Consider the following 23,848-nt stretch of genomic DNA (forward strand, 5'->3'; position numbering starts at 1 on the left):
CTGCTACATTCAGTAATATTAATGGAAGCTTCAGTCTTAATGTGCTGTATGATCAGTAATAACATTCTTGCTTTGGAGTATAATTCTAAAAACACTATAAAAAGGGTAGGATAAGATCAAAATCTAATGTAAATTGAAATTTAAACATGGATTTTTGTGCTGCTTTGTCCCTCAGACATGCAGCACTATCTCCTTGAGACCTCCTTTTATAATTTCCCTTTGACTTCAGCTCCTCTCTCATTCCTTCAACCTAAGATTGCATTTCATCCTTCCTTGGCTGTACCTTGGCTTCTGGACTTGTTAGTATTGTCTCTTTCACTCCCAGACCAGCCCATTTTATAATTTCAGAGTTTGATATCGAGAAATTTGGCCTTGTGGAACTGTAAAAAGGCTAAAATCCAACACAAGCAGTTGTTGGTGACAAGTGATAGCAAGAATCTTAAATTTATTCCATTGAAATAAACCTCAAATTCTATCAAAACCCGTTACAAAATATGAAGTCAGAGATGTCGTTTTGTGGTAATGCCTCTTGGATTATTTGGAAAGATCATCTTTTGTCTCCAGATCTTGCCTTTGGAATTTAATTTGTCCTGGGATTCAAAATCTACATTGTCAATCTTAAGGTATACTTCTTAGGTGTGTTTCCAAGGAGTTATCAAGGTATATCTTCATGTTTTATATAAATTTTTAGTGAATATGAACTTTTATTAATAATGAAAAATTACAAGATGGAATACAGAAATTAAGTGTGGCTGTTAATTTAGCAGTAAATACTAGTATCTGGTGTTTTAATGCTGTATACTGATTAATTTAAATTTTAAACTTACTAAAAAATCTAAATGAACGTTTTACTGGAATGCAGCAGTTATATTAGCTGATAATTTCTGCTAATTATATCAGATTGTAAAAAATAATTTTTTTAGTTTTACAGTTTTTGTTTATTCTTCTGCATAGGGTCAGCTTTACCTGCTGGTGACAGACCAGGGCTTTCTTACAGAAGAGAAAGTTGTTTGGGAAAGCTTACACAATGTGGATGGTGATGGAAATTTCTGTGATTCTGAATTCCACCTACGGCCTCCATCAGACCCTGAAACTGTCTACAGAGGGCAGCAGGATCAAATAGATCAAGTACTGGATTTTTGCCTTTCTCTTGTATTTTTCTGTTTGCTTGTGACTATATATAACAATTACTACGTATTTTTAGTCACATATATGTATACTTACAGGAATGTGTATGTATGTGTATGTATGCATATGTAGGACTATAGAGAAATTCCGTAGATACTTACGTTGGGGTTCTCAAAAGTGCTACTTTGAAGTATTAGCATGACTTCAAGGGAGGAAGAGTAAGACCAGCCGTGAATAGTTTGGAAAATCCGATTTTAATCTCTCAGAATTCACTTCTGCAGGAACTTATTCAGGTGTAATGTCAGATCTGCCTTGTATATGGAAACAAACAGCACTGTGAAATTCATTTCAACTCATTAATATTGTCATAACTGAACTTTGTCTTCTGATGCCTACCTTGCTGAATGTAGGACAAAAACCATAGCAGATCGTGCGTGATGGTGGTTATTTGTCATTCTTAACTGCATATAGTAGTTTCCAGAAGTTGTCTGAAACAGGACTGACTTGTACCAGTTAATGCATACGCACATAGCAAGACAAGGCTTCTTGGAAATCTTACATTCTGAACAAGCACAATAAATTTATCTTTATAATAATCACCATTAGTGGTTTTTAAATACTAGGGAAAAAAATGAATAAGCAGATGCTTGTTAATAAATTCAAGCACTGTATCTTTCTTGTAGAATAAAGAATCTGGCAGAGATAACAGGGCTATTAATATCTTGAGTTTGCTGTCTGTTTGGATATATCCAAAACTACTGTTTGATTATTTTCTCATCTGTTTAGGAATTAGTGTTCCTTACTGATGTACTCTCAACACTGTTCAGTAGAGTGGGGACAGGTAACTCTGTCAATCATAAATCGGAGTTTTAATTAGAAATAGCAAATTACAAAGAGCTTCAAAATCTTTACTTCTACGTAGAACTGGTATGAGCTGACACTGTCTCTTTCTTTTGCTGCTGTCCAGGTAATTGAATTTAAACCTGAAAGCAATTTTTTTTTCAATTAGCTTTTGTTTTGTATGCTGTGACATAGGCACTGTGAAAGGAGAAATGTAAAGTAGCTGCTTTCAGCGTTTCTGCGGTTCAGGTTATGAACAGGTTCTGAAACAAAGTCCTGTTTTCCATGAGGTAAATATATTTAAGATGTGGCTGGGGGAAAAGGGATGGTACTGTGTAGCTGTACATGCTGAAAAATTCACTTGATGTGCCTTGGCTCTTTTCGATGTGAAAGAGCATTAATAAACAAGTTTACTGTTTAGGATTATCTGATGGCATTGTCTCTACAACAAGAGCAGCAAAATCAAGAGATTAACTGGGAACAGATCCCAGAAGGAATCAGTGATCTAGAGCTAGCAAAGAAGCTCCAGGAAGAGGAGGACAGGAGAGCTTCTCAGTACTATCAGGAACAAGAACAAGCAGCTGCTCAGGTCCAGGTAAGAAAGCATTATTACAGAATATGATTATGACTTTTGGAGAGTATTAACTTAATAATTACATATTAGACACCTTTACGTTTGTAAATGTTTCAGACTGGTAAGACTGCCATTTACATTCTATACAGCAAGTGACAAGATAATATAGGAATATTAAGAAATATGCTACAATTGGTGGAGTATGCATGCAGATACAGCAGTTGCTGCCACTTAAATACTTTAAAGCAGGCCTAACCTTCTAAATTAGGGTTTCATTCATACTATTTAAGTTGGAATGATGGGATGAGTTAATACAAGGTTACAAAGATTGTATTGGTTAATATTTTACCTTACTTGCAAATTAGCATTCAATTAAGAGCTTTTTGATAGTAGTCGAAGTTTTGTCTTTATTTTGTCTTGCAGAAGTTTGTTGCTTTACATTTTTAGGTGTTTCAGTCTATGACATCATGTGAATCTATTCAGTCCTGTTTCAGATTAGGAAATTAACAGTTTTTCCCAGTACACCTGTCTGTCCCCTCCCCATCCCCATAAGCAGTTGCATTCAAAATGCTTGGAAAATGTGATTCATGCACATGTACATACGAAATTGCCATATAACTGAATCTTGTGTGCAAGAGGCAATATTTAAGTTGGTGTTCTGGATTCAGGGAGTTCTTAACCATTGAAGACTTTTTAAACTGCTTTTATTTACAAATATGTAAAAATAATCTATATGAAGGCTGAATCTTTGATGGCCTGAAGCAATTCAGAACCGTTAACTGATGTGCTTGTTAAGCATGAAACAAGAATTTTGGCAATTAAAAGTTGTGTTATTTCCACTGCTTATTGCTTTAATGGAATCATCAGTAGCTACTTCTAAGAAAAAGACTCGTTACTGCTGGCTGCAAAAAGGTAGAAAGAACTGAAGAATGTGCTTAAGAGGACTTAACAGCATGCTCATTTGCAGCTATGAGTGGATAACAGCTGGAATAGATGATGAATTAACAGAACTTATGTTGCCTTTGTATACCAAGCCCCTTCCCAAGTTCTTAGCTAGTTTCTAGTCACAAAAAGCTGCTGCTTTGCCATATCTAGCTGTCAAAACCAACACTTTCACTCTGCAATTTCTGAAATGTGGATTATGTTCTTATGAAAGAAACTAGGCAAAAATTCCAGTACAGTAACACAAAAGTGCCAGAAAATGCTTGAAGCCAAATTTTATTATTGAAACAACTGATCTGAGTATGTGGACACAATAGAAGGGATACACAGGACTTAAAATATCAGCTGACTTCGTTTTTTAGAAATAAGTAGTTTTGTGGCTGTTCTGGAGTATTTATATGGAAAGACCCTATCTGAATTCTGCTGTTTGCATAACAGTTAAACTTTTGTTTGTGAACTTGAACATAGAGTAGTACTTCAGGCTGCATCTACAATAATGTTTGTTTTATTCAAGATTTTATTTTTTCTATGTAGCAGGTGCAAGGTGCTGCTTCTCCAGCAAGTGGAAGACAATCTGGGAGTAATGAACGCAAACGTAAAGAGCCTCGAGAGAAAGAGAGAGAAAAAGAGAAGAATAGCTGTGTTCTCCTGTAATAGAAAATGGATTTAGTCTGGAGCCAAGTGCATGTCCTCAGAAGCAAAAACAAGGAGTAAAAAGGAAGACAAACCCGTTACATGCCGCCTGTGCCTGATTACCCCATGGATTTTGTTCACGTTTCAAGAGAGGATGGGTGACTTTGTTACAATCATACGGACTTTCTTCAAAGTCATAGTGCGTGCTGCTCAAGATGGAATTCCAAATCACAGTTGGATGCGGCTGTGCTTTGAGTTAGTTATAAGAAATACTGCACCTTGTAGCTGAACACACAAATCATGGCAAGTTTTGTGTCATAGTGACATCCATTACTCGTTACATCAGTTAGTAAGCTATCTTATCTTCTACTCTAAAACAAAGGAGGTAATTCGTTTTGTGTAAGACTTTTTCCTGAAGTCTGTACACTAGCACAACAGAATTCTGTTACTTACATGGTATGAAACTGTATCTTAGGCTGGGTATAGTCTTCATGATACAAGAGCCCACATAACAGCTGGGCACTGCCTCCTCAATGTGTCCAGATTTCTTTGCTTCTGGATCTGGTATGTTCGGTTTTTTGAACCCAGATTTATACTGTGTTACTGCTATCATTGCACCTCCTGGCCAGCTTTCTTGCCCCAAGAGTATGTGACTTGATAGGCATCATACAAAAAATTGTCATAAAAATGGGGCATTTATTAATAAGCAAGATGAATATTGTTTGCTTTTCTTGCAATTACAAACTGGGTATGGCAACTCAGATGTTATCAGGGTTAAACAAGTAATTTTATAGGTAACTTCTTTTTCTTTTAGTATTTTTTCTCTTGTAGGTAAACTGGACCAGATAAGTTCTTATTTATTGACCTCTCCATATGATAGGTGAATGATGAGAGGAAACTAAGGTCTATAATAATCATTATTCTATGTAAGAATGCAGAGTTAAAATAACTATCTGCCTTTTTTCCAGAAGTACCTTGAACTTTAACATGACGTTAACATGTCCACTTGTATATTTAAGCAAGTGTACTGTAGTTAAAAACACACTTTTTTGTTTGTTTTATAAATCACGTATCCTTAAAAAGCACACTTCTGAAGGGTGACAGAGAAGCTAGGCTGCTCTCTGAGATTGTTTGGAAAGGTGGTCAGGTGTAATATTTTGTTTTTTAAATCACTAATTTAGAATTTTTGGAAACCAGATTTTTCTAATTTATGGGAACCAAATAAACATGTTGCGTCTTGTAGTATTTATAGAATACAGAAACAGAATACTTGCTGAATTTTGAGGGAACCACAAATCTTCCTCCACTTCCATTAAGTCAATAACAGTTACCTTCTTGCTGAACCTTTTTGATAAAAATTTCTATTTAGCAATTTGTAGATACTTTTGAAAAAGGCTGCTTCTCCTGGACAAGTTACGTATTCATGCTCTAAGCCTGCTTAAGTGCACTAGTGTACAATAATCTGGGAAAGCTAAGGCAGCCAGGTGGAATATGACATTCCTGATTTCAGGTGTTTGGAGAATGTCTGTAAGAGAGAGGGTGTCTAAACACAAGTCCACGGGTAAAAAGCTGCTTAAAAATTATTTCAAGCAGACTTGCTGCAGTGATGGGAACCAGTCATCACATAAATCTGTTAAGAACCTAGAATGAAAATTAGATGGATAAAAGAAGAATGTCTTATTAACTAAAGGGCCAGTTTGTATCACTTTTTTCTTCCATGCCTTTTTCTCTTTTGTTTTTTTCCACTTTTGTTACAATTTCCCTTTTATAATAATGAAGTAATGAATGGTAGGAGGTCTTTAATACACAAACTGTAAATTTAAAAATTTCTCTATTCTCTAGAAAAGTCATGCCCAGAAAAGTAATTTTAATACTTAATGTATGCAGTTCATATAATTTTCTATGTCGAAGCAAAGGTTGATGTCTCTTTTCCTTTGCAGCAGCCTAACTTCTTCGAACAAATTAATGTGATGGAGGATCACCAACATAATGACTTACCTACTTTAAGCAGATCAGAAAATATTCCAATAGTGTCAATAACAAAGACTTTAAGCCAGAATGTTGTTTAAAAACATTCTGTTACTAAGATTTTTCCAAATTTGTGTATTTACATTTATTTATTGAGCTTGAAAAATAAATATGTCGAGCTAAGTGTTTGTTATCTTCTTATTTTCAGTGAGAGTATTGCCACTTTAAATTCTTTTTGAACAAATTTAGCTGGAGCAGGCATTGTGGCTATTGAGTATATCTTTTTGCCTAAGATACTTGCTCATATTAGAAGAATTCATGTAACATTTCCAGTTTCAGACAGATGTGCCTGAAACCTAATATACTGTAGTTACGGTAATATTGTCATTTGGTCACAAAGGAAGAAGAGTTAAATGTCAATGCTCATCATGAAGTCTGAGCTTCCAGATAATTCAGTTTCTCTTTCAATAAAGGAGTAAAGAGTTTCAGGTTATTTGAGATGGCAGGCATGCTATTCAAACGGTTTTCTGTTAATATCCTTTTTTCTTTACAGGTCTTGAAGCTTTGGAAAAAAGGTAAAGAATTCCTGAAACCTAGGGCATTGTTCTGCATGAGTTGAGCTTGTTAGTGGCAAAAGTTATAAGCAGATGAGCTTGTTAATATCCAAAATGAAGTACATCTGGAAGCTTAATTTGTAGCCTACTGTGACTAACCATTCCAAAAGCAACTATCCCAGTTGGTATCTATGACAGTATCCGATGATCAAAAAAACTGAACAGAATTGCTTTTATCTGTAATAGTGAGCTTGGAAAACAGTATTACAAAATATTCATGGAGTACCAGAAAGACGATGTCTACTTCTGACTATTTACTTCATTTGCCTTGTTTTTGAAGCTCATGTTCTGGCAAAAGGGTACAGATTTACACTTTAAATCTGTTTATACAATTTAGCATGCATATGCTCCAAATACCTACATAATCTATATGAAAGTGTCCAGAAAAGTAGAGTAGAACTTGCTTTCCACTAGATAAAAGCCAGCACAGAAAACAGAGTCATAGAATTTTTGTTGTTGCATTGTAGTTGTGAAATTAAAAAAGCTAAATACAAGTATTCTTAAAATTAGCAAAAAATTGAGCACTGCCATAGTAGTAAATGTTTTTCTAAAAGGCACTTTGTAAATGCTCAAATATACCACTTTTCTTGTGACACTCATATGGAATCTGAGACCCAACAAAGCAGATCCAAAGGAAGATTGTAACACCAGAGGATGAAATTAGCATTCCTGAAAAATCACTTTAAACACAATGCAAAAAATATATTTTGTAGCTAGCCATCTACTTAATATAATAAAGTATGTGTTCAGATTGTGTTTACAGAGCTCTTCTTGTGGATCACAGGCACACAAGCTAGAAGTGAAGCATATGCTCTTCTGTGTACACTTACATTGGATTGCCAGTCAATCTCTACACTCATTTGATATTTCACATTATTGTCAAATGTTTCTTCAAACTTGTATACACAAGTTCTTGAAAAATTTTTCCGGTATGTAATAAAAGGCAATTTGAGTTCTTGAAATTGAATCTTTTGGTGTATTCAGCAGGAAATGCTTGAGTAAAAGGTGAAGCTGATGTACTTTTAACTGAACCTTTCTTCTTTCCTGCTACAATAGATATATAACCCAAATCTAGCTCATTGCTTAGATCAGCTTTCTTACCATTAGGATGCTTATCATAGTCAATTGCTGAAGTTTATACAAAGTACATCCTTAAATACAACATACTGAATTAAGAGCTGTATTTATTTTATACAAAAGTAGACTTTTTTAAGGCTGTAACCTTAAACAGCAGGTGACTCAGGAAATGCAAGTTAATTGATGCAGTATCCTCATTAGAAAGCATATTAGAGAAAAGCAAAAATAACAAGCCTTAGTTTGGTTGCAATATAATGCTCACATTTTCTCCATCTATGCTGTGATAACAAGACCTTGGTAACACGAAAAATCTGACACTGAAAAATGTTCATATAGTCCAATGATAGCAAATGTCACATGCAAGAACTTAAACATAGGCATTTTATCTTGTGATTCAGTGCAGTTACTTTTTTTTAAGTATAACTAGCAATAGATGGTTAGCAATGTTGTTTTGAGTGGGAAAATATGGTGAGATGAACGACACTCTCATACAAAATCATTTACACAGAAGTCTATCTGATGTTAATTTCCATAGTATTTCCATATAGCTCCTTCTTGTTCACAGCTTGTTCTTACAGTAGTCCAGTAGAAAAGCAACATATTTAAGCTCAACTGTCATCTGCTCTGATGGGGAAGAAGTGCCATAGGGAAATGCTGAGGAGACAGGCTGTAAGACAGAAGTCCCTACACCACCTCTGGAGATTATTTAGGAATTTGTCCTCAATTTTGCTGTTATTTTAGACATAAATAGCTGTAGCACAGCATGCGGTGGCCAAATCTTCTCACCCAGGTAATGACTAGCATGCTTATTTCATAGTGGGTTGGCAGTATCTGTCCCTGTATGCAGTTCTTCACTCTCATGCTTCTAGGTCAAGACTAGCTGTTCTGACCCTCTAATAACTCAAAATATTTTTATTAAATGTCAGTTGTCTACTGATCAGTTTTGGTCGTTATGTCAGCTCTATCACTATGAGCTCTCTTTACCTGGACAGTTAGCTCTAGAGAACGTGCTGAAACTTGAAAGCTCTTCACTGCCTTTACAGTTCCTTTTCTGGTTTGTAGGATTACTTGTGCTCATGGAGAAGCTTCATGTGTTGAAATGAGCAATTCCGTGTTTTTTGAGGTTAAGAACTTTAACTATATAGTTAATTATCTTTAGAAGCCAAGATCTCATGTTTACTTCTACTTGACAGCATAGAAAAATTTTCAACAAAATGTTATTAGGTTTGGGAAATTCATGGGGAACAATTCAGATAAGTTTCAGTACTCAAATGAACTGAAAAGTTTGCTAGCTTACTATAAAGAGTATGCTTACAAAATAATTTATTGTAACAATATGATGAAAATAAAGGCATCTCTTTCTCTAAATGTAATCTGTTGATGAAACATAAAATAAGGCACTGCAAGTGCTTTCATCACTCGAGTCATGCATTTAAGGAAGCAGGTGGTGGTGGTGTGGCTTAGTCTTGCTGGGGCTGAAAGTGAGTGAAATGATTGATATAATCAAACACTAAGCCAAATGTATATAGATCTTGGGGGTGGACATGGAAACAAACTCATGTAAGCTTTGTATTTCTTTAATTAATCTCTTGAGAACTGTACTTTAGTGCTGACCCAATTTCAGTTTAGGTCCAGCTTAAGTGATACCTATGTGAAACACAAATATGGGAAGTGATCTACCAGCGTCTCATGAGATGATGCCTTTAGCTCCCACAAACTTAAATTCTCCATCACAGTTAGATGAAGTAATGTGATACTTAGTCTGTCTCAACTTGAAGTTCATGTTCTCTTGTTGAAGCCATTAGTAAAACTTGCACAGACTTTTTAAGATTTCAGCTGTAATTTTTCGAAGTTAAGTTTATGCTAAGCAGTCTTGAAAATTTCACCTGACATAGTTTAGCATTTTTAGATTTCTTCTAAATTTGTTTCAAAAAAACTGGGATAACTGGTATTTTTATTTGAAGTCTTTTGTTGACTTTTGTTCTGGTTCACTGGCACATGCCAGGGAAGGGTCAAAATTGCAATTAGAAGAAACACCAGTGTGTCAGTAAACTTAAACCAGCTGAGTAATGGGTACATTCTTGGGTTTTGTCATCTCTTGTTTTGGGGAACTCCAAAATAACTATGAAAACAGACAATTTTTTCCCCTTTATATAAACTGGCCATAATCTAGTCATTAATATTTGCATTGAATATTTTTTCTTAAGGCTTGCTTATGTGGTCCTGTCTGTGAAGCTGATGAGTTGTTTATGCTTGTAATCTAGTAAACACTGCCGAGCATTCCGATACTAACACTTCTGCCTTCAGACACGGAAATAGCACTGACAAAATCAGCATTTATACTTCTCAACCCTGATGCTTTTAAATACAAGAGCTGTAGAACAGTTAAAGGAAAACTCTAAATAAAACTTTACCATTGCCAAAACATTCTTTTTGGCAATGGTAAATTATAAACTTTAATGGAAATTATAAAATCAGATACAAGAAAATATTAGTGCTGTTATACATTGCATCTCAATGAATACAGAATAGGCAGGAGTTCTACAAGCTTAGCTGTGTTAGCCAGCTGCTGTTGAAAGGCAGTCTGATTTGGTGCCCCAATTCCTTTACTGTAAATTCATGCAGCTCATGAAGACACAATGCAATTTAACAAGGCATAACCATGCCATCTTTATCTAGCTAATGCTAGCAATTTTAATACTGAGGACATGATGATATGGACTTCTCCATGTAATATATGAATTCCAAGTACATCTTGTCATTAAGTCCATATTATAATTTATTATATGTGCCAGCTATAATAAAGCTAGCGTGATTATTTCTGCCCATGCTATAAATGCTCTTACTTTCTGTGAAAGAAATAGAGAAAATTAGATGATTGCTTTCCTAATAGACTTTGAAACTACCTTGAAATGTTCTTTGTAATACTGTCTTTTTCAGTCTTGGGAAATTAAGAATGCATAAAAGTTTCTGAAGAACTGTAATGATTTGACACAGTGTTTTTCTTGTCTTGTAGTAGGTCTATATGGAACATAATATTATGAAAAAAAACCCCCAAACACCACCTTAACATTTGATTTTGTAAGAGAATGTTTGTATTTAGCTATATATGCTGCAGTCACCTTCTAGAACTAACAACTGCTTCATCAGTAGCAAACCTGTGCTGTAGAAATTTTACTGGAAGGACTTAATAAATACTAGGAAAATAATTATTTCTAAACAAAATAATGCAACATTTTGGTTTTTTACTACGGTCTCTTGTGAATTGCAACAGCTAACAGTTCAGGGCTATCTTACAGTCATAGTAACTAGTGGTGGCTGAATGTGTCGTAGGATTCTTTTAAACTTCCGGAGTAGTACTGCAATACTTAACACTCATCCTAAATCTTTGTTTAGTAAATGTCTGTCAAGTCCAACTTCATGCTACCAGATACAGCCATGAGGAGGAACATGACATTTCAGTGTAGACTTACGCAAGCCAGTTTCATAATTTATTAAAATTTTTCACAGTTAATTACCAACATGTATTGGCTCCGCAAACAGAGCTGGGAGAAACAACAGAAATAAAAGCCTGTACTTCCAACTTTAGCTGGAACTTCCAAAGGATGTAGAGGAAGCTGATGACGAGCACTATTCTTTTGAAAAATCTCAGACCAAATAAGAGAGTTTAATCTATGCTGTTTCTACCTTTTTTTTTAAGGGGGAAAGCTGGTATTAGAATATCTTGTGTATTTTTAGAGGAAAAAAACAAGCTCAGTTTTGAATTTAACTGTGTCTTCAGATTTGCTAGCTATTTAGCGTGTTACCTGTTCAGCATTTTATGCCTATTTCCAATGGAACTTTATTTTCTCTTCAGAGTTTTGGTGTCAGGGCATCAACTGTTCTCTTAATTTTAGGGCTTTTGTTATTGCAGATTAACCAGAGCCAAAACGAGCTGGTTTATATTAATTACAGGTTTTGTTTACAATGGAGTTTTACTGAAATCCTTCAGACTGAAAATTTGAAAACAGGTTCTACGTGAGGTGAGCAAATAACAGTATGGGGTTTTTGGCCAATTGCAGCCCTGCTAGACTTCACAATTGAGTTGTATTTGCTGTAGGAAAAAATTACTGCTGTGGAAATAAAATCCTTCTTCTGCTTGGTTGTCTTCAAGACCACTGCAGATAGATATGGTGAACCAATGAACCCGCTTGTGAATTTCTGAACTACTTATAATTCAGCATTTGCATTTTTTTATCATGAATAGCTGCAATAATTACATGTTTGTATTTCATATACTCTGTGTATAGCAGTATGCTTGCATTTCTGGATTTCTTACATGCTTCCTCTTTGAGGCTGGCAAGCAAAAATAACTTTCGAGAGCCCATTAAAAAAGTGACCACAGGTACAATGATTTCAAGAGACAAATCTGTTGTAGCAAGTGTTTCTTCACCTGTATCTTCAAATCACTAGTGCTGTTACATTATGTTAAAGAGGGCGACTGGTCACACAATTACAATACAGACATTCATTAAATAAGCAGGACTCTGGTTTTGATACTGTTTGTACTTCCAAAAAGAAAGCAGTTAATACTTCCCCCCGGGTTGCTATCAGATTGTATTGGACAAATTATGTCACTTGTGAAGGGTTTTTTCCCCTGTATTTTTGCAGTGTATAATCACTGTTTACAGGTCAAGCCTCAAAAAATTTGTTAGTGGTACTTAAAACTATAGAAAGTATCAAGTGTCTCGTCCTGTCCCACAGAAATAAATTCTGAATCTGTTGCTACTTGCTCAGTACTAGTTCTTACATAAAAAGTCACAATGTTAATACTTGCAGCTACTTTCTTTATAAGGGATTGAAAAATACTGTCATCAGTTCCTCCACAGTAACCTGATAGAGCTTTCATGTTAAATGACAGAGTTTGCGTTTATCTTTCATATTACAGCTTACAGTGAAAGAAGTTCTTATCAAAGCTTTTGTAAATAATTTTTGATTATCCTTTTATCTGGTGAATAGATGCATAGCTATTATTTGTACAACTTTTGATAATCACCTTTTACATATACATGTAAGCTTATTAAAGAAACTAGAGGAAACTGATGAAACGTACAAACATAAATCCTACAGAAGTTGCCCCTGGTTCTCTAGTGTTAAGTCAAACATTTGTTACCACATTAACTGTCTTGACTGGGTCTTTTTACAGTGAAATTATATATAAAAAAAAAAAACCCTATGTATTTTAAGCAAGTTCCAAAAAACTTCCAGATTAGTAATGTCTTCAAGATGCCACGCTTAGGCCCACCAGAACTGTGCAATTGCTGTGTTCAATTAGCAGTTTAGTTGTGAGCCTGTTAGTCACCTAATGTTTACCTTGATCTCTAAATCTAGTTTTAAAAGGAAATGCAAAAATAAAAGCTGATACAAGCTACTGTAGATTTACCGAGAGAAGTTAGATTTTTTAAAATTGTATTTTAAAAGTGCATGACATGATTAAATCTAGTCATGCAGTATCGTTTGTACCAATTTGTGATTGAAATCCTTTTCATCATCATGTTACACCATTATCCAACATTGTAATGGCATCTACAAGTTCAACTACTGAATATTTTGCATTTTAAAAGCCTTAATTGTTTATATTGTACTAATGTGTTTTTAAAGACTATAAGGAAACAACAATTTCCTTGTAAGTTGTTAAAATAATTTTGAACACCTAAATAATTTTCAGAGAAGTCCAGTTCTGTATCTCAATACCCTTTATGTTTATGTACCCCAAAAGAAAAACTGTTAAATTTAAATTCTGTTATATTTTAAAAAGTGTCTCCAGTTATCAGCGCCTCTATAGTTTCAGGTCTTTACCCTGAGACTTATTTTGGTTAACAGTCTTCTGAAATTCAGTGTATGTAAATAAATTTAAGTGAGCAAACTTAAACATCTCTTTTAGGTATTCAAGTTCTTTCCTAATGATAAAGGTTGGATGAAATCCTATAAAAAACAACTCACCCTGGAAAAGGATAGACTTCTGTTGATCTCAGTATTTTATAAATTCATAGTTTTTGGCAATTTGTTTTCAATCAGATTTTTTTTCCCCCATCATCCTAGTTTGTTTCAACATCTTGATTTAAATATGTGCATATGCACAGTCACATGTTCATTTAATTAAGCAAAAAAGTCAGGAAATATTATTTACACTTTTAAAGTTGGAATGTGCATCTATACCTGTTTACTGTAGGCAAGAAATCAAGTCACATCTCAAGTTTTAGTTTTGTACTTCGCCGTAGCTTTGTCTTTAAGGTTATAAATTTCCATATTTCCCACTTGATTCACTAGCCACTACAGATTCATCTTACAGCAAATACTTATTCTTATATGTGTTGTCACACCTAATGAAGCACAGACTGCAGCCAAACGGATATGTACTTTTTTAAATGCACTATGTTAACTTGTGCTAGTCTCTTGGAGACTCCTCCAAAAAACCTCAGTAAACTGAACTTCTTAGATTTTTCTTTTAAGAATTGAACAATAGAGAAGATGTATTAAATGCATCAAGATAAGTTACTTGTTGGATAAAATGTGTTCTGAACATTTGCTGATACATATTTATTTTCTTTAAACCTAAATATTTGTCAGTTGTGAATATTCACAAAGGATTAATCATAGAAAATGCTGTTATACCAGGTTTCTCTCTCTTCCCATCTTTCCTAAAAGGCTACTTACTCAAAAACAACGTAGTTTAACTCATTTTCTGCTAGTTAATTCATCTGGAACACTGCAGATACTTAGCAGTTCTTCCACACAGCAAACAGACTGTAACTGAGGTCAGCAAAGATCCATATGCAACACCAGCATGTTCTTACTGGCTCTTGCCTTAAAATTTGTAACTTAAATCATTCTTTAAAAGACAATCTAGACCAGTAAAAACTTCCAGCTCTTATTCAAATACTACTTTACAAGCTCTTTCTATGTTCTGTTAGCAAGGTCTTCTGTTCATTTCTGTAACTACCCCATTTGGTAAAGCTGTGTAGTGGATTAGATTTGCTGCTTTTTTTTTTTTTTTAACTGAATAGCTAACATTTCTGATTGGGCCAAGAAAGATTTAACATGGGCCATTCAGTGTTAAACAAAGTTTAAGATGCATCCTTTTGCTTGAGACCACATCAATGAACAGTTGTAGGTGTACCTGAACAAGCCTGCAGATATAGGATTCCCCAACCACTACAAGCAAAGTTCATTTGTGGTAGTCTGGTTTAAAATAAGTTGTATCAAAGTTCTGCCGGAGCTTTGCCATACATAAAGAGCAAGCTGCCTAAAATTATTTCTTTAGGCCTCCCATATACGTGCCTGTATTTTTTGGAACTAATCTTTCCTGTGCTATCAAAGGTGCTTCTAGATTTTCAATTCAATAATAGTGAAGGAGACAAAGAAGTTTTAGTTGGAAGCTAATGGCACCCATGTTTTGATTTGCTATACCAACGTGTCTATTTAATTCTGTCTTCCTTCCCCAAAGACTTAAGTTTCAAAGACTTACTAGAAGCTATACAGAATATGAAGGTTTATTTCAAAAGAATACATTTGCAAGAATACACATAAATGCACTCAATGTAACAGTACCTTCTGCAAAAATAGGTTACATAATACCCAGTAATGAAAGAACAATCTTATTTCTCTACAAATTAGAAAGCAGAGATAATAGCCTGGACAACCTTCAAAATGGAGGTTATAGTTGTGTATGTTGTGATAAGTAGCTAACTTTAAAGCATGACACCACAGAGCTAATGTTGGTAAATCAAACTACTAGCACACAGCTGCAAACTAATCTTTTATACAGGATTAACAAATATTTTGGTTCCAATTTGTTTTTACACAGCTCTAGTGCCTCAGGGAAAATGCTTATCAAAGATACACAAAAACTATTCAAAATTACAACGTAACTATTAAAATGCCTCCAAAATTGAGAGGAAAGTAATCATGTTAAATTAAAAAAATTTAACCAGGACTTCCAGACAAGATTTCCTGTTTTTAATCGGAGAAAGTTTACAAGAGATTTCAATAAGTTATCTTGAAACCAAGCAGCTGTAGATCTTAGAATCTTCGTGGAGGTCCACCTTTAAATGGCTTAAATCCTGAGCCACTTCCCCTCTGCATGGAATTGCCTGTGATCTGTACAACTCTATTAATTGGTGAAGAGTTACTGGAAACAAAGGTTTTAAAAAAGTGTTAAGTTATGATAAGTATCTAAACTCTTGGTGTACAGGTAAGAACATTGTTAGGTCTCGTATCACTCAACTGTTAAACTGTAAGTCTCAAAAGAGACCTGACACCATGCAAGAAAAGAGACTGCAAGAAGTCACTCGCTTCTGTGCAGCTGAACAATACTGCTGCCAGCAATGCGACAATTGTGGAGCCATGTGCTGGCATGGAAAGATGGGTCTGTATGTTGTGCAGCCGCAACCCATCCACGTAATGTAATGCTGCCTGCACTGAGACTATTATACTTCCTACGCATAACCAAAGCTTTGAGAGCTCAAGTAGGGAATTGAGAGGAAGTAGGTTTTGTACCTTGTATGTGGAGACATCATGCCACCTCCTCCACGGCCATCTCCCATTCTCCTTGTGTCATGATACCCACTTCCTTGAGAACTAGGTCCATGCCATTCTTTTCTTGGTCCAGTTTCACGACTGTGGCGTTCAACAACGTGTCTGTCCTCATTATAGTGCTGGTAAGAAAGTGATGGTCATTTTCAGAATGAAAGGCGTATTTCGTTATCAACAGGAAATGAGCTTTTTCAAGAGAGTTAAGCTTACAGCTTACATATATAAAAGTCAAGCATCTTTTAAGATTTCAGTCCACAGGCAGCTAACCCATGCTTACAAGAGCCTGCGAAAAACAACTCTAGATTAACAAAAAAACTGATTTGCAATAATGACTGTGTGGATATGCAGGGAGTGAAGTTCCATGAACTCATACTGTACTTGAATTCTGCCCTGATCTCATATAATCACTGACAAGCATGTTCCATGTAGCTATAAAAAGAGAAACTATTTTTTTAAAAATGCTTCAGGATCTAGTAGCATGGAGCAATATCATCTCTAGACTTTAAAGACAAGTCTTACAGAAGGTTTTTCTCTCAGTAGCACGTTACAGATTACAATGACAAACTGCACTGGAAGTAGCCGGCACTGTAAGGTTACGACCCTGAAAACGCAAGATGGCAACAAATTCTTAAAAGCCTTATCAGCAACTCATTCAAGTATTGTTCTGATCTACCTGAAAGATGCTAGACATAAAAAGAATTGGGTATGTTTTCTGCAATTTCCTGGCTTATTAAGAAACACTACAAAAAAAGAACTTTGGAAATAAATTAATTTGAAAATAGCCAGAATGCTTGCGAATGATTTATATGATGCTATATGGTCATTTTTCCAGCGTGATTTTGCATTTTCCAGTCTCTCTCTCATGCACACAAACACAAGAAGATGACTCACTTGTCCTCCACCTCTTTCTCCCATCACGCCTCGCTCTCCTTCCCTGCTTCCATACCCAGAAGCACTGCTACGGCTACCAGGAGGTGCACCTCTCACGTGTCCAGACACTTCTCTTCCTGATCGATCTGGCCTCTCGCCTCTGTAAAAATTGCTTTTATCAAAATTTTGGTTTCAGTATAATAGAATTGGTACCAAATCATAGCACATGTAGACTTCAAAGATTCCTTTTCGTTTTTCAGGTTCCTAGCAACTTGCAGTTAGCTTCTTAGAAACATTCTTTTAGATCTATGTGGCCCTCTAAGTAATTAAAGCTTACATGTTATTTACATCTGCATTCTTGCACAGAAGCCTCCTTACTATATGATTAAGAATAGACTGCTGGGAGTCAGCATCAAGTTTACAGATGAGGTTTAGGATACGTGACAACCTACACAAACTTTTTTCTAATGCTTTTGGAAAGCATTGGAGGGTGACTGTTTACATATCAATTCTTGAGGAATTGCTACTACGGATAAATTCTACAAGAATCAGTACCTTTCACTAGTTCGTTGATTAGCCAGCAAATTTACCTGCCATCTCGTTTGTCTGTGCTTATGCTTCCCTCGCTCTTCCAATTTGTTTGTCTAGGTGGATTTGAACCAGTCTCTCTTGGATGTCGACCATGTGGTATTTCAGGTCTGTCATGAATTATCACAGTTCTTCTTTCATCTCTGTCTCCTCGCACTTCTCGTCTGTCTGTATCTCGAAGTTCACTTCTTGGTTGTGGTGGTTCATTTCTTCTGGACTCACTGAAGTTCTTAGGGTATCTCTCAAACCCTGGCTCTTCTCTTCGTGCCGTTGGACGAGTCTTTTTTGCTTCACCTTGATTTACAAAACGTTCTCGCCTAAATTGTTTAAGTAGGAAAAAGTCATTCGCTTGTCTCAGATTTTCACACTTCTCTGCACATGTAAGCACATGCATGAGTATACAAAAATATTATTAATTTTTATATTACATGTTTATTTCAATATATGTGGTATATATCTCAAAGATCCTGCCCACCCCAAATTATATTTATTTCTACAATTGTCATTTTGAGCTCAAGTTCTCACAGCCAATTTAACATTTCTTCATGCACTTATCTGTTCACATTTTGGTCAGCATAATTTAAGCAGTTGTAGGGCCTCCTTTTTGCCTAGTATGAAGCAGAGGGAATGGTAGATTTCTTGAGTCAGCTAGAAAATATAATTCTAGTTCTTTGCAGCATAAAAGTAGAAGTCCAGAAGCTACAATTATGTGGTCTTAACTCTATAACTTGTTATTGGAGATGTTTAATGGAAACATGAAGTTGGATCTGGAACCAGCATTTACTGCACAGTTGCATAGATCCTGACGAATGTGACTCATGCAAGTAATGCTCGTAGGTCTCATTAAATCAGCTGCTGTTAGCCTTGCTTCTCAAGGAGGTAAGTTACCAAGTAGGACAGATCTAATCTGGAATCCACTTATCTGGAATTCACTAGATGTGAAAGAGGAATAATCGCAAAAATTCTTTCAAAATGTCACCCAAAAAAGACCACCAGGCAGCTAATTTAAAGTTCTCAGAGAAAAGTGGACCAGATTCCATGATATAAATGGCCAGTCCTGAAGACACAAGAAATTTTGGGACACTACTGCAATTCTATTGCATCAGAACTGTATAAAACCTTTGGCACATTTTAAATTTTGAACAGTGAAGAGTGAAATCCACAGAGATGTTGGCAGGCAAATACCTGCCCTATTATCTAAACTTACCTATCAAAAGAAGATGATGGAACAGAAGAACCTTCTGGATATCGTCCCCGTTCTCTGTGATCAAAATCATTAAACCTGTTCTGCTGGCGACTGTAATCTGAACCATGACTAAAACGTGCATCTGTATCAAGAGCCATCTTCTTATTCTCATTCCAGTAAGGATCATCTCTCCTTTAGGCAAAACAAATGAACCCTCATCAGTGACATGTATCCAAATCAAGGCCTAATATGCAGAAAATTGTCAAGAGTCAGTTGTCTGTTTTAAAACCCTCATTTGACCTTTGGAAAGCCACTAACAAAGGTAGACTCTTTAAATAGTAGTGAACAAAATCATTTAAGAAAAAAAATGCCAAAACACCCCTCTGTTTGAAGTGCAAATTAAAGAGACAAAATATCAATAAAATATTTAATAAAATCAAAGCAATAGTATACCGTGTTGGGCAGTTTAAAAAAAAACAAAACAAAACAAAACCCCCCAAAAAACCATCACTGTAGCAAAATTCTGCCTTGAAAATAGCCTTCTACGAAAAAAACCCTGCCTTCTAGAAAAAAAATACAAAACAAAACAAACCACCTACAAATCAGAAAAGTTTTCTCAGGAAAGAACAGTGTAGGAAATGTCACAGCCTTGCTCACTAGAAACATTCAGGTATAGAGTCTCTGTGATAAGAATGTGAGATACTAATGTGTATAATCAGTAGCCTTGAAAAATGAAGCTGTCTTTATTCCTCTGGTGAAGAAATATTAGTGTTCCGCTACTGCATCTACCATGACGACTTACACGTACCTTCCACTGTACCACTAATATGTCAATTTTATGGCTAAGGTCTCAGTCCTATTCTTATAATCAAATAAAGATCAAAGCCAGTTCAATTCATGTGGCTCAAACAGCAAAATGATAGATGTGATCAGCTTCAGTAAAAATTAAAAGCCACCACATTGACTTCCTGAACCATCCATTTACCAGAAATGTGAATTCCTAACAAAGTAGAAGCTAGAAATTTCAACCATTAAGGCCAAAGAACAGCTTTTCTCAGCAAATGCACTGAATTGCGTTATGCTCTTTTCGTAAAGTAAGAATTAATTCACAGGATGCTTCTCTTATTTCAAACCTCTCTCCTACAGATAAGGTATGTTTCATGCTTGGCATAAACTGATGTCAAAAAACAAACAAATACCAGAAATCCAGTTCTTCCTTGAAGACCTGTTTCAGGTACAAATGCATTTTCAAGTCTGACACAAGGCTGGTAGCCGTTTCTTTTTACTAAGTGTTGTAAAACAATGGTTTCAGAATTAGATTACCTGTGATCTACATCACGTGGACGTTTCAAAGAATTCCTCTTTTCCTGTTCATAACGAAGTTGCTGCTGTTGTCGACGAAGTTCCTCCCTTTCACGAGCAATACGTTCTGCTTCTTTCCGACGTTCCTACCGTGAAAGGGCAGGGTGAATAAACACAACAAACAAAATAGCTCTTTATTAGAGATACCTATAGAACAGGTAGCAAGTATACAGAATTAATACTTGATAGTTTTCTATTAAAGGCTATCTGATACAATTCATCCTTGGATAGCATCCAAGATTAAAGAGCATGAGGAATACTTCTCTAAAAAAGTAGACAACAGATCTGGAGAAGCTATTGGCTGTTAGATAGAAATATCTCCAGGTAATTTCTTGTACTGCTACTGTATTTGTTGCCCAGAAACACATCTCATTAAGTTTTCAGTGACATTCTCTAGGAAAAATCTAGTAAAATTATGGAAGACTAGTATGGGCAACATGATCTGCTGTACTTCAGTTTTAGAGACAGACATGTATAGCCACTGCATAAACCAGTAGCAAGAATTTGCCATCAAATTACTCTCAAGTCAAGCAAACAAGATAAAGATTACTGTTGTTGTACGTTGTGGATTATGTAATGTTTGGTTGGTTCTTTTACGGCCTGGTGAAGAGAAAAATGCACCACAAGGACAAACTGGGTTATACTCCAAAATGATATTGCACTACAGTCCAAAATACACATATGCACACCTGTTCAATACGAACACGCTCTCTTTCCAAACGCTCCCGTTCCATCCTTTCCCTCTCTAGTTTTTGCCTTTCAATTTCTAATCGTTCCCTTTCTCTCTGCAAGCATTCTTCTCGTTCATGCATTATTCGTATGCGTTCTCTTTCACGACGCTCCCTCTCAGCAATTTCTCTTCGCCTAAAGAAAAAAAAAAAAAAGAGGTAGCAGAAACTCCTCTGAAAAATTTTCTCATCCAAAACTAACATCACTTTAGGCATAGGCATTAAAAAAAACTATTTGAGAGTAAGCTCTTGACAGAAGTCCTGGTATGGGAAGTCTACTCCTTTCAGCCCCAGGAAAAGTAGCCAAACTGGTTTTAGCATATTCTACAGAACCATTTAAGCAGACAACAAATACTAGGAAAAGTTATATCAAGAATCATCATTCTTCATCTATTTTATGCTGATTCATATTTCTATGTTGTCATCTTGCAGACAATAACAACAGCTTAGCAAAGAATACGATTTGCGTCTTAAAAACACTTGCTACTTTAGCTCTTGCCCTCTTCAAGCCAACAAAAAATTTACTTATTGTTTTCTGTCCAAAAATAAGACAGAATAACATGACCCCTCTGACTTGACAAGTATACCTGACCTGTGCAACAGCTTCATTTTGTTTTCTTCTTCACACCTCCTATAGTACAGCTTACAAGAAGCAGGAAAGGCATTTTCTCCTTTAAGCTTTATGCTTGCTGGGAATTCCTTTGTTTAGGCAAATCCAGCTAACAACACTAGTCATTTAACTATCCTTTGCAAACTTTTGGCCATATGAAAAGAGCAGAGTAGAATAACGTAGCCATTTAGTTCTTTTATTTGAAGGGACAAGATTGTATTATGCTTGATTTGTCACTAAGATATACAACAGTTCTCTGCTTAAAAACAAACAAACAAAAACCCCCAAACACTATTTTTGGCCACATCTCCTAGTCAACTTCTCATTTTTTCAAAAAGAAAACTGGCATGCAGTAACACTTATGAGATACACCCCCTCTATAACAAACACTACACTATATGTGTATGTAAATGGCTATTAAAAGATTAAACAAAATTTTTGGAATCTGTTAATTCATATAAAGATAGTGTTAGGTAAAGTCCCAGACTTTAACATCTGAGTAAAAGGCTTGACAGAATGCATTCTAATTAGACTTCTAAATATAATATCTGATCAATTAATGTATAAAATAGCCTTTAGCAAAAAGTTGAATTACTACCTTCGGAGTTCAACAGCTCGTCGTATTCTTTCCAATCGAACCATGTGTTCTCGCAATCTCTGTTCCTTCATCTTTTCGAAAGGCAAGATATCCTTTCTACCCCTGTATTCCCTGAATTTCACTTTATCTTGAATAATACGCTCTTTGTTCCTCAATATCTGTGGCTATAGACAGAGATTACAATGGTTATTTCAGAAGTCTCATTCATTTAGGGAGATTTCTGGATGCTATGTTCAAGTATCATTAACTACTTAGCTATCCCAAAGCATACAAAGCTTTTATCTAAGCTTAACAGTTTGTAATAGTTTATTGACTCTTCAGGGAAAATAGTAACTGTAAGGTAGTATCAAATCAGATAAGGATTGCATCAAATCTATAGATACTTACTTTATCAAATCTTCCCCTTCTAACTGTCCTAGTGTGGCCTTGGTCTCCTTTTGTTTGGTCTAAAACTACAACTTGACCTGGGCTTTTACCACCTAGTAAAGCGGGGAGAAGAAGGGCGGGGGGGGGGGGAGAAAAAAAAAAAAAAAGAAAAAGGTTTAAAACACACACACACATCCCTATTTGCCTATTACAGACTTTCCTTGGTGAAATCTCTAAATCTCTAAATTGAACTGTTACTGGCAGCACATATCTGTAATTAAGTAGTAATATAAAATATGGAAGCTTAACATCAGCTCTAAAGTAATATATGTTACTGGAGTCTAAAAAAGAACAGGTGTTTAATCGTCTCGTTTCCAGTAAGAGCAAGAACATGCCCCCAAAACAAGTCAGACACACAGATTCAACAGGAGGAAACATGGCTATATTGCATACTTATTCTTTTCTTTTCTTCAGTTTTTTTAGTGGATTCTTGATTAGGGCCACTTGCTCCATTATCACTCTTCTCATCTTTACCTTCTGTTTTCTTGGCTTCTTTACTTTCTTTTTTTTCAGATTTCTCAGATTTCTTTTCTTCTTTTTTGGTTGATGGAGTTCTTGTTAGGAAAGAAACACACAAATGCAATGAGGAAAATTCAACTTAAAGGATTTTCACAACTTCAGAACACACATGAAATTTCTTACTTGCTGGCTTTATCACTCGATGCAGTCTTCTTATCTCCCATGCTTCTACCCGAACCAGATTTCTCATCACTTTCCTTCTTCAACTCCTTTTTGGAGGGATCGCCTTTCACCTATTTTTTTTTCCAAAAGCAAATAGGTTAATACAGATTCTTGCATAAGGTGGTCTGTTTTGGGAAAAGTTTTAATCTTATTAAACCTACTTTCTCAACAGAAATTTGTTGTCCATGCAGCTCTGTTCGATGAAGGTGTGCAATACATCTAGCCACTTCTGTACTAGAAGACATTGTTACTATGCCGTAACATTTTGCCCCTGGGCTTCGTGCGTTTGTGACCACCTTTGCACCAAGCACCTACATAAACAGGTAAAATTTAGGTTTTGAAAGAGATATTTCTAGTAAGGAGGCGATGGTATTCCAATAATATTTTTACCCTAGCATATAAAAACCAAAACAAAAAAAAACACAACAAGAACAAAAAAACCCACCCCA

At 35.5% G+C, this 23,848-nt stretch overlaps 2 protein-coding genes across 14 annotated transcripts in view; one reads left to right on the forward strand and one right to left on the reverse strand.

Annotated features, from left to right (window-relative positions):
* The window catches only part of MINDY2 (MINDY lysine 48 deubiquitinase 2), a 36,509-nt gene extending 25,749 nt beyond the window's left edge, over positions 1-10,760 (forward strand). For 2 of the 8 annotated variants that reach the window (XR_012675244.1, XR_012675247.1), the window contains 4 exons: positions 955-1,128; positions 2,390-2,563; positions 4,019-4,681; positions 6,058-6,268. Coding sequence is in view for 1 of the 8 variants with exons in the window: in XM_075160219.1 (XP_075016320.1) it covers positions 955-1,128; positions 2,390-2,563; positions 4,019-4,138 (468 nt within the window). In the remaining 7 variants the exon portion in view is untranslated. Of the gene's footprint in view, positions 1-954; positions 1,129-1,914; positions 1,970-2,389; positions 2,564-4,018; positions 6,269-6,638 lie in introns of those variants that run through there. The other 6 variants (XR_012675248.1, XR_012675243.1, XR_012675245.1 and 3 more) reach the window with 6 other exon arrangements.
* A 4,532-nt stretch (positions 10,761-15,292) lies between these two features.
* Positions 15,293-23,848, reverse strand: part of SLTM (SAFB like transcription modulator) — a 28,167-nt gene continuing 19,611 nt past the window's right edge. For 2 of the 6 annotated variants that reach the window (XM_075160216.1, XM_075160212.1), the window contains exons 10-21: positions 23,561-23,710; positions 23,361-23,470; positions 23,112-23,272; positions 22,680-22,771; positions 22,293-22,456; positions 21,046-21,220; positions 20,318-20,442; positions 19,016-19,186; positions 17,811-18,125; positions 17,242-17,380; positions 16,315-16,472; positions 15,293-15,946 (exon numbers count right to left, since the gene is read on the reverse strand). In XM_075160216.1, the coding sequence (XP_075016317.1) occupies positions 15,838-15,946; positions 16,315-16,472; positions 17,242-17,380; positions 17,811-18,125; positions 19,016-19,186; positions 20,318-20,442; positions 21,046-21,220; positions 22,293-22,456; positions 22,680-22,771; positions 23,112-23,272; positions 23,361-23,470; positions 23,561-23,710 (1,869 nt within the window). In that variant the 3' untranslated portion in view covers positions 15,293-15,837. Of the gene's footprint in view, positions 15,947-16,314; positions 16,473-17,241; positions 17,393-17,810; positions 18,126-19,015; positions 19,187-20,317; positions 20,443-21,045; positions 21,221-22,292; positions 22,457-22,679; positions 22,772-23,111; positions 23,273-23,360; positions 23,471-23,560; positions 23,711-23,848 lie in introns of all 6 variants that reach the window. The other 4 variants (XM_075160211.1, XM_075160210.1, XM_075160213.1 and 1 more) reach the window with 3 other exon arrangements.

The sequence above is a fragment of the Calonectris borealis genome, chromosome 11 (assembly GCF_964195595.1).
Source record: "Calonectris borealis chromosome 11, bCalBor7.hap1.2, whole genome shotgun sequence".
Classification (NCBI taxonomy): domain Eukaryota; kingdom Metazoa; phylum Chordata; class Aves; order Procellariiformes; family Procellariidae; genus Calonectris; species Calonectris borealis.